This window comes from Notothenia coriiceps, unplaced genomic scaffold (assembly GCF_000735185.1).
Source record: "Notothenia coriiceps isolate Sejong01 unplaced genomic scaffold, NC01 NC01_scaffold00032679, whole genome shotgun sequence".
NCBI lineage: Eukaryota > Metazoa > Chordata > Actinopteri > Perciformes > Nototheniidae > Notothenia > Notothenia coriiceps.
In genome coordinates, this window is record NW_011365380.1 from 324,092 (window position 1) to 337,141 (window position 13,050).

At 39.5% G+C, this 13,050-nt stretch overlaps 1 protein-coding gene across 1 annotated transcript in view; it reads right to left on the reverse strand.

Annotated features, from left to right (window-relative positions):
- Window positions 1–9,216: 9,216 nt before the first annotated feature.
- Window positions 9,217–13,050, reverse strand: part of stard7 (StAR related lipid transfer domain containing 7) — a 6,886-nt gene continuing 3,052 nt past the window's right edge. The window contains exons 6-8 of the mRNA XM_010789222.1: window positions 11,257–11,356; window positions 11,081–11,165; window positions 9,217–10,687 (exon numbers count right to left, since the gene is read on the reverse strand). Of these exons, the coding sequence (XP_010787524.1) occupies window positions 10,509–10,687; window positions 11,081–11,165; window positions 11,257–11,356 (364 nt within the window). The 3' untranslated portion in view covers window positions 9,217–10,508. The remainder of the gene's footprint in view (window positions 10,688–11,080; window positions 11,166–11,256; window positions 11,357–13,050) is intronic.

The window sequence follows — 13,050 nt, forward strand, 5'->3', positions numbered from 1 at the left end:
GGTTACCTTGGTTGCTGATTGGCTAATGGTTACAAAAGCCAAAAAATCGTTGTGAATTCATAAAGCGGCCAAATTCTGATCAGCTCATGTTCAGACAGGTTTTTATATAAATGGATCAGGACAAAAAGTGAGAGAATCTCTTTTCCTGAAGCTTTCAGAATCTCTTTACATATAGGGGACACATGTTTATGTAGAAGAGACATGGAAATTGGATTTTACATAATAGGTGACCTTTAAATGAATAAAATGGTTAATGAATAAACTCGCTGTGTAATATATCCTATAAATCACAGGTTATACCATCAGCTAGGGCCGCACGATATTGGAAAAAACTGACATTGCGATTTTCCCCCCCCCGCGATATATATTGCGATATGAAAACATACAGGAATTCAAGAAAATGCCGTTTTTTTTTTTTCCGCAAACCGTCCTTTCTTGAACTTTAATGCTATACAATTGGTATTTTTTTTAACTATATTTAATCGGATGAAGGATTTTAGTCACGGACGTCTGGATCTTAAGTTATCAGAGCAACAAGCTGAGCTAGCTCGGTTAGCAGCGCCGAACTGCCCTGGAGAAACACATGAAACTACATTATTCAGTGTTTTTACCTTTAATCACCGGGTCCGTTTGCTTTGGAGATTTTATTGTGGTTTGCTGTGCATGCAGAGCCTGCATGTCAATCACTAAAGTACCCCTGACATGAGAGCCGAACACATTTTCCTTTTGTAGCAAGCAGCAAAATAATTGTAACAGGACGTGTTTGAGTTAATTTGCCTACTCAATATCGCAAGTCCTAAAAAAAAAAAAAGAAAAAAAATCGGACGTCCAAGCGATGTGAATATCGCGCATGCGCATATCGCAATTATCGTCACGACACGATATATCGTGCAGCCCTACCCTCAGCTAAAGTCTGCAGCAATGTGCAGTTACGGAAAGTGTGCATAAAGTCCTCAAAACGTCTGCTCGAGAGCCCCACAAATTGAGAGGGGGACTAAAGTGCAAGAATGTGCCTTTGTACTCGGTGATTGTGGGGATTGGGCCATTGATTAATTGTCTCCCTCTCTTTCAAAACCTTGATAGGTTGACTTTTATTGAAACTGCAATCATATGGTTTTTGTTTATTGTGAAACAGCTATTGACAGAAAGTATTCTGTGCCCAGTTATTAAGTACTTTTCAAGTCTAAATAGGAAGTTAAAGTGTGTATACAAGCCTTTAGTTGTTTTTTATGGACATGATCAAAACAATCTAACTTTTCAGCTTCAGAGGCTCGACCCTGTTTGGTAATGCGTGCCCAAAAAGCTGGATCATAAATGAGATCAATCATTTAAAAGAGCTGGATGAGCATTTACAGCGCCTTGAAAGAAATAGAGTTTAGGACAAATCTTTAAGATATTAATAAGACAGCCTTATCTGTTACAATTAAGACATAACTTAGTACACAGGCAACATGGGCACCATGTAATGGAAGAAGAGTTATCCTAAATTCAACTTGAGCCAGGTCAACAAACTGAGCTTTTGGCAGACATAGGAAATAATCACACTACATTTTTCTCTTGTTTAGACAGGAAGGTTGAAGGTTATCTCAAGGAGGACGGAAATGTGATGAAAGTATATACAGCAGGTGTACCGGGGAGATGACAGAGTGTTTTATATGAAGAGACTGGAGCTCCCTGTTAGTGATTTGAAAGCCCACACAAAGTCATTCACACCTTTAGGCAACGCAAATACACAAATGCATGAGACATTCCTAATGGATTGCAGAAGCTGTTGCATTGCTGTAACTGACATGCCCATCTCCAGAGCAGGGGGTGGGCAGGGATAATGGAAAAAAGTACCTGATGTGCACTTTAAAATAAATATCACTACATGTTTACATCTATCATCACTTCTGCTTCTGAAGCTGACTTGCTCACCTCTTACGAATTTTAAGTATATCCTTTATGTGAGGTCCTGCAGAACTAAATACAGAACAGGAAAGGTGCAGGATACACATAAACACAGGGACATCATGTGGACTGTTTCAGAAATGAGACTACTTGGAATCACATGTGTTCATGTACCTTTACACTGTATCTTTGAAGCATGTGAAAATTCCATACCTGAGCTCTTGGCCGCTTTGCTCTCCTGCGCGTCTGTCAGACAGGTGGCAGCATTGGGCAGAGTGGAGTCAGTCATCTTCAGATACTGCTCCCTGGCCACACTCAGAATCACCTTCAGGTCGTTGACGGGTACCAAGGTCGAGCCTGAGGCTTCTTCTTTCTGTCCTGCACACAAATCACATGAATCTCCCGCCCCTGACACACAAGCAGCGGTTTGATTGGCTAGAGCTTGTACTGGCATATGATTCGATTGGCTGACGCTCTGCCAAGGCTTCAAAGTTGAACATTGCTCAACTTTTGCAGCGAGCCACTCCAGCAAAGCTCCGATTCGCTTCCCACAATGCAGTTCGGCGAAAAGTGACGTCACCCCATTCAAAGTGAATGGTGAAGCTTTCAACGCACGCCGCTGTGTGGACGGCCCGTAACTCAAAACTAAAACTCCAAAGATGTATTTGAAAAAACCAGGAAAACTTCTTGCTTTTATCAGAAAGAAAATGATCCTCTGGTTTAAACCTGTTGTGTAACTCAGGCTTGTGGAATGTTTTAATTCAAATTTTATGTAGGCCTATTAGAAATGGTTAAGGGGGGATAACAAGTGAATCTTAAAGTGAACAAAATTATAAATGAATAAGTCCTTAACATGCCGATGCATCAGGTTGCATACTCATCACACGTGACCTTCCACATAATCAGAATAACTTTTGGCACTTCAGTGAAGTACTTTCAACTCTTGCCACTTATAAGGCCATGCATTTCCCAAATGTAAAGCCAAGTCAGAATATATTGCACTGCATTTCATTAAGGCCTTCGGTCTGTTAGGACTCTTCATTCCGCTCACGGCCTTTTTAAAAAACAGCCCTATTGCTTTTCCTAAAGTCTGAGAAATTTCACTTGCTTTAATCTGGCTCCACTTCAATGGTGTTTCACTATCTTCGCCAGCCAAGGGGACATTATGTGTGTCTGTAAAATAATGATATTTCCACAGAGTGCTTCTATGCACCACACTGCGCTGAGAGCTGCTGAGAGTTCAGACTGACGACAGTTCGGGCAGCTCTGATTGACACAGTTGGGACACACACGCACAAAAGAACACACTCTTAAAGACTGACATTTGATCCCATCTGAATGTATGTAAGGAATCAACACTAAGGACCTCTTTCTGGCTGAAATAGTGGACAGTTGGTAATGACATACTATACTATACTATACTGTACTGTACTATAATACATTCTTCTCAAAGAATCCCCATCAAACTGTGAAAACCTTCTCTGAACATTTTACAGGGTCAACCAAGTTGTCGTTAAGTCAACATGGAGTCGTTTTTTTCATTGCCAAACAAATGTTCCCTGATGAGAGGAAAAGGTTTTCAGAAAGGTTAAAAAACTGCATGTCATTTGAGAAGTCTGTTGGCATGACACTCTCAAACCTTTTTCTCCTCTACTGTTCTGTGAGAGGTCATATCCCATACTGCTTAGGGGCATCAAAGTTTGATTGACATATCTTAGTAAGCTCAAGGTGCTTTTCTTGGTTATTATCATACATTAGCATGCAAGCAATTAAAAAAGATTGATGGTAGCTCTAAAATGCAACAGAAATAGAGATGAAAGTGGTTTCACTACAACACTGTAGTGTAGCACTTTCCTACTTCATGGTAAACTTGCACACCTCCTACTTTCTGTCCCCGGAACTGCAGTACATTGTGTGATCTGATTTTAATTTCAGGAATCTTTAAATGTACTTACTGAGGTATTCTTTGAGTACTAGTGTCTGGACCTGTGTCACCTTCCTCTCCCTCTTCAGCAGGCCTTCTCCTTGGAGGCAGGGAAACGTGGAGAGAATGCTTTCTACGGCTCCTGCTGGTCAAACAGAGAGGAAGTGAATAAAAAAAGAGAATCATTTGCAAAATTCGATTGTGTAGAAACTTGGTGAGGAACTTGCAGACATGTTTGAGTTGGATTAGGGGCGATGGAGAGTTCAAAACAATATCAAAAGTTCAGTTTACATTGAAATAGTCTTCGAGATATACTAAAATATCTTCCAAGATATACTAAAATAAAACGCACCTATTTGCCACTGCTTTTAATTGAGCTGCCCATACTCACACTACAGTATGCCTTTTTAGTCATGTATTCTGTACCTGCTGTGTTTATTTATTTGATTTCATTACCTTTGCTTATTATGCCTGTTTTTAAATGAATTTTTAATAATGTATTTATGCTGTATTTGTTCTTAAATGTGCTGAAAAGTGCTATATAAATAAAATTGCCTTGCCTTGCCTTACCTGGTCACCCTAGTCGTTGTGGTAAACCTAAGAGAGAGAAAGTGTTTGAGCTCCACACTGTTTCAGAAATAATCCTTGATGTGGTTTGGAACATAATATGCCGTTTAATCAATGCAGCGTGTAGCTGAGTTTCTGCTGGTAGACACCCTTCTCTTCACAGAGCTCACTGTTTGTATGCGGACACTCCAAAGGGGCGTGGCCAGCAGCAGCTCGGTTACATTTAAAGGGCCAGACCCAAAATCAGCACTTTTGTAACAGGACTGAAATAGAGGGGTATGAGGCATGCTACAATGGGTTATATGTTTGGTATTTTGAGCAAAACACTTCAAAGACATGTTTTGTATAGATATGGCCCTATAATATATTTTTCAAATATAGTATAATATGGCCATATCTATACAAAACATGTCTTTGAAGTGTTTTGCTTATCAAAGTAAATGTTCTAGATGTCAGCTATATCGGCGGTCATGTCAACAAAAAAGTATCCAGGTTTAAACACACATATTGTATATTGATGTGTTGGCAGCGTATTAAACCATGTGAATCATTATTAAGCTAAAGATGACTGAATTTAAATGCTAGGCTATTTTTTCTAAAATGGTGGCTATTGGGTAAAGTGAACCATGGGCCTTGGGGTAAGTTGAGCCAGTTTTTCAATGGAGAAATTAATGAAAGTAGGCGAAGTTGATAATAAGAGCTCATTGTAGGCTACATTTAAAGGTCCCATGTCATGGCCATTTCCACTGATCATAATTCCATTGTTGAGGTCTACTAAAATAGATTTATATTGTGCAATTTTCCAAACTCACATTGGTTTCTCATACAGCATCTCTGTAAACTACGTGTATTCACTGAAGTGCACTGTGAGCACAGTGTGGTCTGATTGATCGGGACGTTGTGAATCGCGCTGAGCTCCGTGGAGGTGTGGTTTCCTTGTTAAGCGATACACAAAGTCACAGCCGAAGTAAAAACAATCAGTTTGGCTTGATATTGAGTAAGAAAAAGCTTCATAAACGCTGTGAGAATGGGTCTGCAGAGAGAATTTCGCCACGGTCCCAACTGTCTGTTATCAGCCTGCAGCCAGGGAGGAGAAATCAGCAGAGCTGCCTGCACTGAGTGTGTGTGTGAGGAAGTCCGTGGATTGTTCAATTTGGACCAATCAGCGGGGGCTTAACGTAACGGCTCCGCGGACGTAACGTAACGGCTCCACGGATTGGTCCATTTGGTTCCGGGTAACGCATGACCGTACCGCGTCATAGCTCTGGGCTCGGCTACTGGCCATTCCTACGTCACAATACCCAGGAAGTAAACAATGGACAATGACGTATCTCCAAACGAGGCGTTTTGGGGAGGTCTTTTCTGTGTTAGAGTTTTACTCGCTACAGGGTATACTTTGAGGGTTTTGACTTTGCAGACCGTTTACATGCATAAAAACCTTAATAACACACAAGGGGACGTGTCATAACCGGAAAAGCATGACATGGGACCTTTAATGTCCTCCCATGTGTTGTGTGTCACACATTGTTTTACTGCCATGATGTAAAGAAAAGCATTTCAAGTGTCTAAAGCAGTGCTTCTGCTTAATTAGAGAAGAAGCTCTTCTGGCGTCATTGACAGAGGGTCGTCATTGTTCGTCAGGCTGACCTGTATCATATCCATTGTTTTTCCTCCCTCTTCTCACACATCAATGTAAAGTTAGTACTGTTCCCTTTAGGGTTTCCTCTTATTGTCACTGAAATAAGAACAATCAAAGAGCAAAGGGTATTTAAGAGATGAATTGAAGGAGAGAGAATTAAAGGCGGTGAGAGGAACTGAGCAGATGTATAGATAGATGAACTGGATTGCTGATTGAGCAAAGAAACTGCTGGTAATGGCTGACTAGAAGTACTGACACGTAAATAGTACAGTTTGTTTTGTTCTTTAAACTAAAAGCGTCATTGTTCTTGGGCTTTATGTGATATTCAAGAGACCTACTGTGATGTCTCCTCCTGAGAGTTCCCACTGTTGTTAACATTTAATGCAACCTTCAGGAGACATTTTGGAAATCCTTTTGAACACAAAACAAGACTTTAGAAGGTTATATAACTTTAGCAAAGACAGCAGGGTTTTTAAATAAAAATGAAGGTCTTTAAATGCACATCTAAGGGTTGTTGCACCTGAACAAAAAGCAAGAAATACTCCTTATACCTTGTGCCCTAGAATAATGCTGTTAGATCTGTTTTTCCTACAAACAGCTTACACATGTAGTTCATCAACCATGAGTTTACTGCAAAGTAATGGAGCGGCAATCTCTCGTTTTTTTTCGTTGTTTACTCATTTAGTTGTCCTCAATCATCCTAATGACACCTCAACATGGAGTGGTGTAGTTTATGAATCATTGGTAGAAAAATGGCCTTTATTCCCTCTCTGACTGTTTAATCTTTTAGGCAATGCAAAGCAAGGTAATTTTATTTATATAGCACTTTTCAGCACATGGCGATTCAAAGTGCTTTACAGATTAAAAGCAAAAGACATTTAAGAACAAATACAGCATAAATACATTATTAAAAAGGCATTTAAAAACAGGCCTTATAAGCAAAGGTAATGAAATAAATAAAATAAATAAACACAGCAGGTACAGAATACATGACTAAAAAGGCATACTGTAGTGTGAGTATGGGCAGCTCAATTAAAAGCAGTGGCAAATAGGTGCGTTTTTAATCTGGATTTAAAAATAGGAAGTGTTCCGGCGGACGTGCACGATTTGGGAAGTTTGTTCCAAATTGTTGGGGCATAATAACTAAAAGCAGCTTTTCCATGTTTAGTTGTTATTCCTCGGAACAGAGAGCAGACCCGACCCAGAAGACCTGAGACTCCTGGATTCTTCATAGTGATGGAGTAGGTCGTCTATATACCTCGGTCCTAAGCCATTTAGTGATTTAAAAACTAGCAGTAGTATTTTAAAACCAAGGCTTTTCTTTTGAGTTTGCTCCGGTATGAACATACATTGTTCTGAACAGACAAGTAAAAAAGTTAATAATGAAAATCCAGTCCTAGAACTAGTATAAGATACCAATATTCAAAATGGGCATGAACAGTAAGGCCGNTTGTTGACATGACCGCCGATATAGCTGACATCTAGAACATTTACTTTGATAAGCAAAACACGTTTTTTTGTAAAAATGTTTACTTACCAGATCACAATGAGTATCTCTCTTTCACAGGCAATGAGAAATGGGTTGAGCTTGCAATTTCTGGTCACTTGATTACAACTATAAGGCGTTGCCTGGTTACAGGGGGTGGTTCAACTTACCCACTGGCTCAACTTACCCCCTTCTCCCCTACCATCATAAATGCAGTTCTTATATTTTATTATTTTAAAATGCAATTAATAAAATGCATTTCTGGAAGAAAAAAACAATAGAATTGTTTTATCATCAGACAATTTTCTTGTCATATAAGGAAAAGCATCAGTGTACTAACATTAAGGATGGCTTTGTTAAGTGTCCCAGTTAATAAAGGACCCTGAACTGCAGAAGGAATTCAGCCATCAATCATTTAGTATTTACACAAACTGTTACATGTCAAAAATCAATGTATGAACTTTCGAAGATTATCTTGGCAAACAGAATCAGCACATGTTTCCTTCAAGTAAGTAAAAATAAACAATATTCAATAAGCCTCTCAAAACAAAAACCTATCAACACCGAAGTATTTCTGTGTGGTCCTTTACTTATTTTAACAAAATCATGAAATAAATCTATATTTAAAGTATGCTTAAAATATCACATCTTATTCAAAAATGCTAGATTCTCACAACATTTACAACATCCGATCCACCATGCCAATCTGATTTCAAGCAGGTTTTAAGTGGAGTGTGACGTCGATGGATACAGCTAAAGTAGTACACTATGATCATATGTAGTGCATACTGTCAGTACTCTATGATATGAACAGCACATACTGTATGTAATAGGTAGTTAATTTGATTTAGGAAAACAGATTTAGCCATTAGAGTAACTTCCAGACTGACGTGTTGAGCTGTCAGAGCGTTCAGTAAACGGCGGAGCCTCTTTGCAGTCCGTCACTGACCTTTGCCCAGACAGGCAGTGTGGGGTTTACAGATTATCCCATTAGACAGGACTACGTTGGCTGCTTCGCACAAACACAAGGCTAATCACCATTTTCTCTAAACAAGCTCAAATCCAAGAGTGCTCTGCAATGAACAGCTGAACCCAGTACGGCACAGATGAAAATGTTTATTTGATCTGATTATTCGCTATTCCATTTCAATCAGTCTTGAAATCACAGGGTAATAAGTGCACACAATTATTTTTCTGTCCCCAATTCATTTTCATGTGAAAGCAAATTACAACACACTTTATACTGCCTGCTAAAACACAAAAGCATTATGCGACAGCTCTTCTAGACTATGGTAGGTGGCACAAAGCTGTCAGCAAATGGCAGAGCATTAGCAGATACATTCGCAAACTGAACATTAGCAAACACAATGTTTAATTGGTTAATATATCGTGAGAGTCCATGTTGTTTGACCACAAAAGATAAATATAAAAAAACTGTCACACTTTCAACATATCTGTATATCACAGCTTACACTGAAATTTTTTATGAATCAAATAGCTGGAAATACATCATTTCAGAATTTTATAAATGTTTCAGTGGATATATAATTTTTTATACTAATTCAGCTTTATCTTGAGATAGCTACTGCCGCGTATTCACTCAGATGTACCACATGACTATTGACACAACATTTTAGAGCAAGATGGGATGTTTTTAAACACAAATTAATTTCAAGATATTTTTGACAGATTGTCAGGCTGTAAACTGTGTATTTGATTAGGCAAGGTTTTATTTCACATCATGTGAAGCTCTTGGTACATTCACAACACTGGGTTGTCAAATGAATTACAAAAACAACAAGGATGACCTCAAAGGATGGATTATAGTTTCAGTGGAGCCCACGTAAATAACAAAAACCAATTAAATCAAAATGCAGGACAAACATGTTGCAGAGCTTGTGAGTAGGGATTTTTAGTATCCAGGCAATGTTCTTTTTTTATGAATGTACAAGATCTAGACGTAACACAAAGAAAAAAACACACCAATAATTTCAAAAGTACAAACTCCAGTTATGTCTGTAGCGGACACCATAAAAAATATATATATGAGCTAAAATATGAGAACACAAATTATGAAATGGAAAAGGATGTTGGTGGGTGACAAGTGTTCCACATTTCTCTAAAAAGGGCATTTACTCATTAAATGTGTCTTGGAGAAGTGCATCAGAACAATTGTATTTGAGGATTTATGTTGTTGTTGTAAGACACTATGCCCATATTGCTGAAGGACTGGTTCATCTTCAGAACGCCATTTTGTCAACACACACATTTTCTAATAATAGCATCATTATATCTTTTTTTTTTTTATTCCATCCCATCCAGTCCAATGAAGAGCAATAAGCCATGCTGCAATCCATGAGAGTGATAGAAAGAATTCCCCACAGAGGCCTCAATTCCTCATCGTCAGTACAGAATTTGTGGCTGTAGGTTTACAGTTTTCTGTTTCAGTGATGTCTATTAGAAGTCAGTTCATGTTCCATGTCCATTTCAACAACATCTCTCTGAAAACACACATACAGTAATACAGTATTGTGGCTGCGGTCTGAACAGCCTTTAAACTCGAGCCTTGTCGAACAATGGAAGACAAGACATAGAATGACAATTGAGAGGACGTTTTTTTGGCAAAAGCATCTCTACAGTTAGGAATTTTGGCTCGATCTTGACAAGAAATACATCATTACCAAATGAGGCAAATAATAAACCTGCGTGGTTAGGCCCTTATTGGGCCAATGTCAGCAGTCTGAATAAAAATCTCCACAGAAACGGTTGCACCAAAGCACAGTAATGTTGCCTTCACAGTCCATTGTTCTTGTGACAGCTCATCCATCCCCGATTGGGCCATGTCTACAGCTGGACATATTATTTACTTGTCTTTAACGTAGGTTACAACTTCCATTTGCAGTTCATGCAATCTACTTAAAAGTTGGGCTGGAGGATATAATCGAAGTTCAAGTGCACGTGAAAACACACCAACATAACCCCAGGTCTATAAAATATCCATCTCAAGCGTAGATCTGTCCAGAACCACCTTTGTGTGACTTTTCTCCTCCGAGGCGCTCCTGGCTCGATTGGCGGTTGGCATCACTGGATTTGATGACACTGGCGTAGTCGAAGATCCCCACTTCCAAGTTCTTGGCCCTCAAGGTGGCACTATGCAGCTTCTCTAGAAAATCAGGCATGCCTGCGAGACACAAAGGGAAAGCCTCCTTAGTGTCAGGTGTACAATACTCGGTAGGAAAACATTGAATGCGAAAAGTGAATACGAAAGCATAAATGGAAATTAGCTATTAGCTATAATCTGGCATATTGCATCTCTTCTCTTTGCTGAGATTAATGTATTTGTATGCATGGTCCTTCTATAAATGAATACATATAGATATAAAAATGCAGAAATATGAACGCAATAAAAATGCTTAATATGTCCAGATTACTTGTGTAAGGATCTAAAGTGTGTGAATTTGGTGGTTATGGGGATACTTTGCTGCTTGACAGTTGATAGACGGGTAATTAAATGTGATCAAACGTAATGGTTCCATGCGGCCCAAAGTAGATTTAACCAGTGAAAAGAGCTCACCACTTGACACCATCCAGTTCACGCAGTAACGGGGAAAGGCTGTCTGAGGGTCGTCACTGTAGGTCAGCAGATAATCAAATCCATTCTGTAAAGAAAACATACGTCAAACTCAATGGCTACAAAAGGACCGTGGATGCAAATAAATACATTTGTGTCACAACAGATGCAGGACAAACCTCATCGAAGGACTTGTGAGGGCGGATGACCATCTTTGACTCGTATGAATGGACCCTTACAAACTCCTGAGTCTCAGGGACTCTGGGATGCTGGACGGCTCTAAAACAACAGAATTACAAATATTAAAAGAGTCTGAAAAATACAGACGCAACTACTTTATTAATGTATCAAAAATACAGCACCAGGGCTCGACATTAAGGACTGCCCGATGGCCCGGGGCCATCTAGTATTTAGCTCGGGCCATGAAGCCTCACCTGCTGGTTGCCCGATCGGGCAATCTATTATGCTAGTATCATGCAGCTCGCGGATCCAGTAATGAGTGACCCGACAGTAAAACTAAACATATCTATAACTAGTTTAGGTAGTTTGAGAGGTAATTAAAATAGCTACGTGTGATATTCTAACCTGAAGTGTGTGTTTTGTTCCGCTCACCGCTGCATGTGATCATGCAGAGCTGCGTGTCGACTCAACAGCTGATCTCTCTCTCTCCCGTCAGATTAGACTTCACTCGCGTTTATGTCCATATCGATCAGATCCAGCTAGTTTTAGCTAATGATATGACTACCTGCTTATTAAAAGACACCGTGACCTAAACAATAAGTGTCGCTATGCAACTGGGCAAGGCCACAAAGTATAGCGCAGCATTATGCATTTGTTTACATGCCCACCGGAACCCTGAGGCATTAGCAACAGATCAACGCACAATCAACCCACACAGCACATCTCTTTCTCCACATTAAGTGTTACACATTAGAATTGACTATTATTGTCTGTCACATACTCTTCTTGTCTGTCACATAAGTGTATTGAAGCGGTATTGCGCTAAAGGGAAATTATTTTGACCGGACATTTTGACCAAAGAGATTTAGATTTGCTTGCTAATGGGAACTCTGACGTCGCCATTGTGTGTGCTTCGCGGATGCACTCGGCTGCTCGGGTCTGCTCGGTCAGCTTCTGGATGAGGAGGCATAATTTCGACCAATTTACAGTAGATAACATTACAAACATTTTTAACAGGGGCCATAATAGCGTAAATAATGTTTGTTTTGGCAGTTATAACTGCATGTAATGTTTTCTAATTTTTTACATCTGGGAAGGCATTTGCCTTCAACAGATGGAAAGTTTCCATCTGTTGAAGGCAAATGCCTTCCCAGATGTAAAAAATTAGAAAACATTACATGCAGTTATAACTGCCAAAACAAACATTATTTACGCTATTATNACACTGTGGCTAATGTGCACATGACAATAAAGCCTTGAAACTTGAAACTTTTCCTTTGTGTTGTACAAGTAGAGTATAACCTTGGCTTATCAAGTGGTCATTTTTACTTAAGATTGTCAGCTGCTAACCTTCTTTAATCCCCCCCACAGTATCCCATGTACTCAAGGGACTATGTGTACGTGCGCCGCTATGATGTGGACCCAGAAAACAACTTGATGGTTCTGGTATCCAGGTAGGAATTAAAAAAGAATGTATCTTGATTCAAATGTGCTCAGTGCATGACATTAAGGATTTTGGGAGATGGCCCTGTGGGCCATCTAAGCTAATTTACAGATGGCCCTGAGCCCAATAGAGATTGCCCTGAAAAATGCGCGCGGACGAAATGACGCACGAAGGGTTTGGGGGGCCTCCCCCTAGAACATTTAGATTTTTGCAGGTCTTAGATGCTGTCTGGTGCATTCTATAGAGTGAATTATAAGATGAACCACCACAATATTACAATTTCAATTGTATTCTTCATTTCACTTGTTTGTGTTTGCTCGCTTGCATGCCCTGCATAGCTATAAGAAAC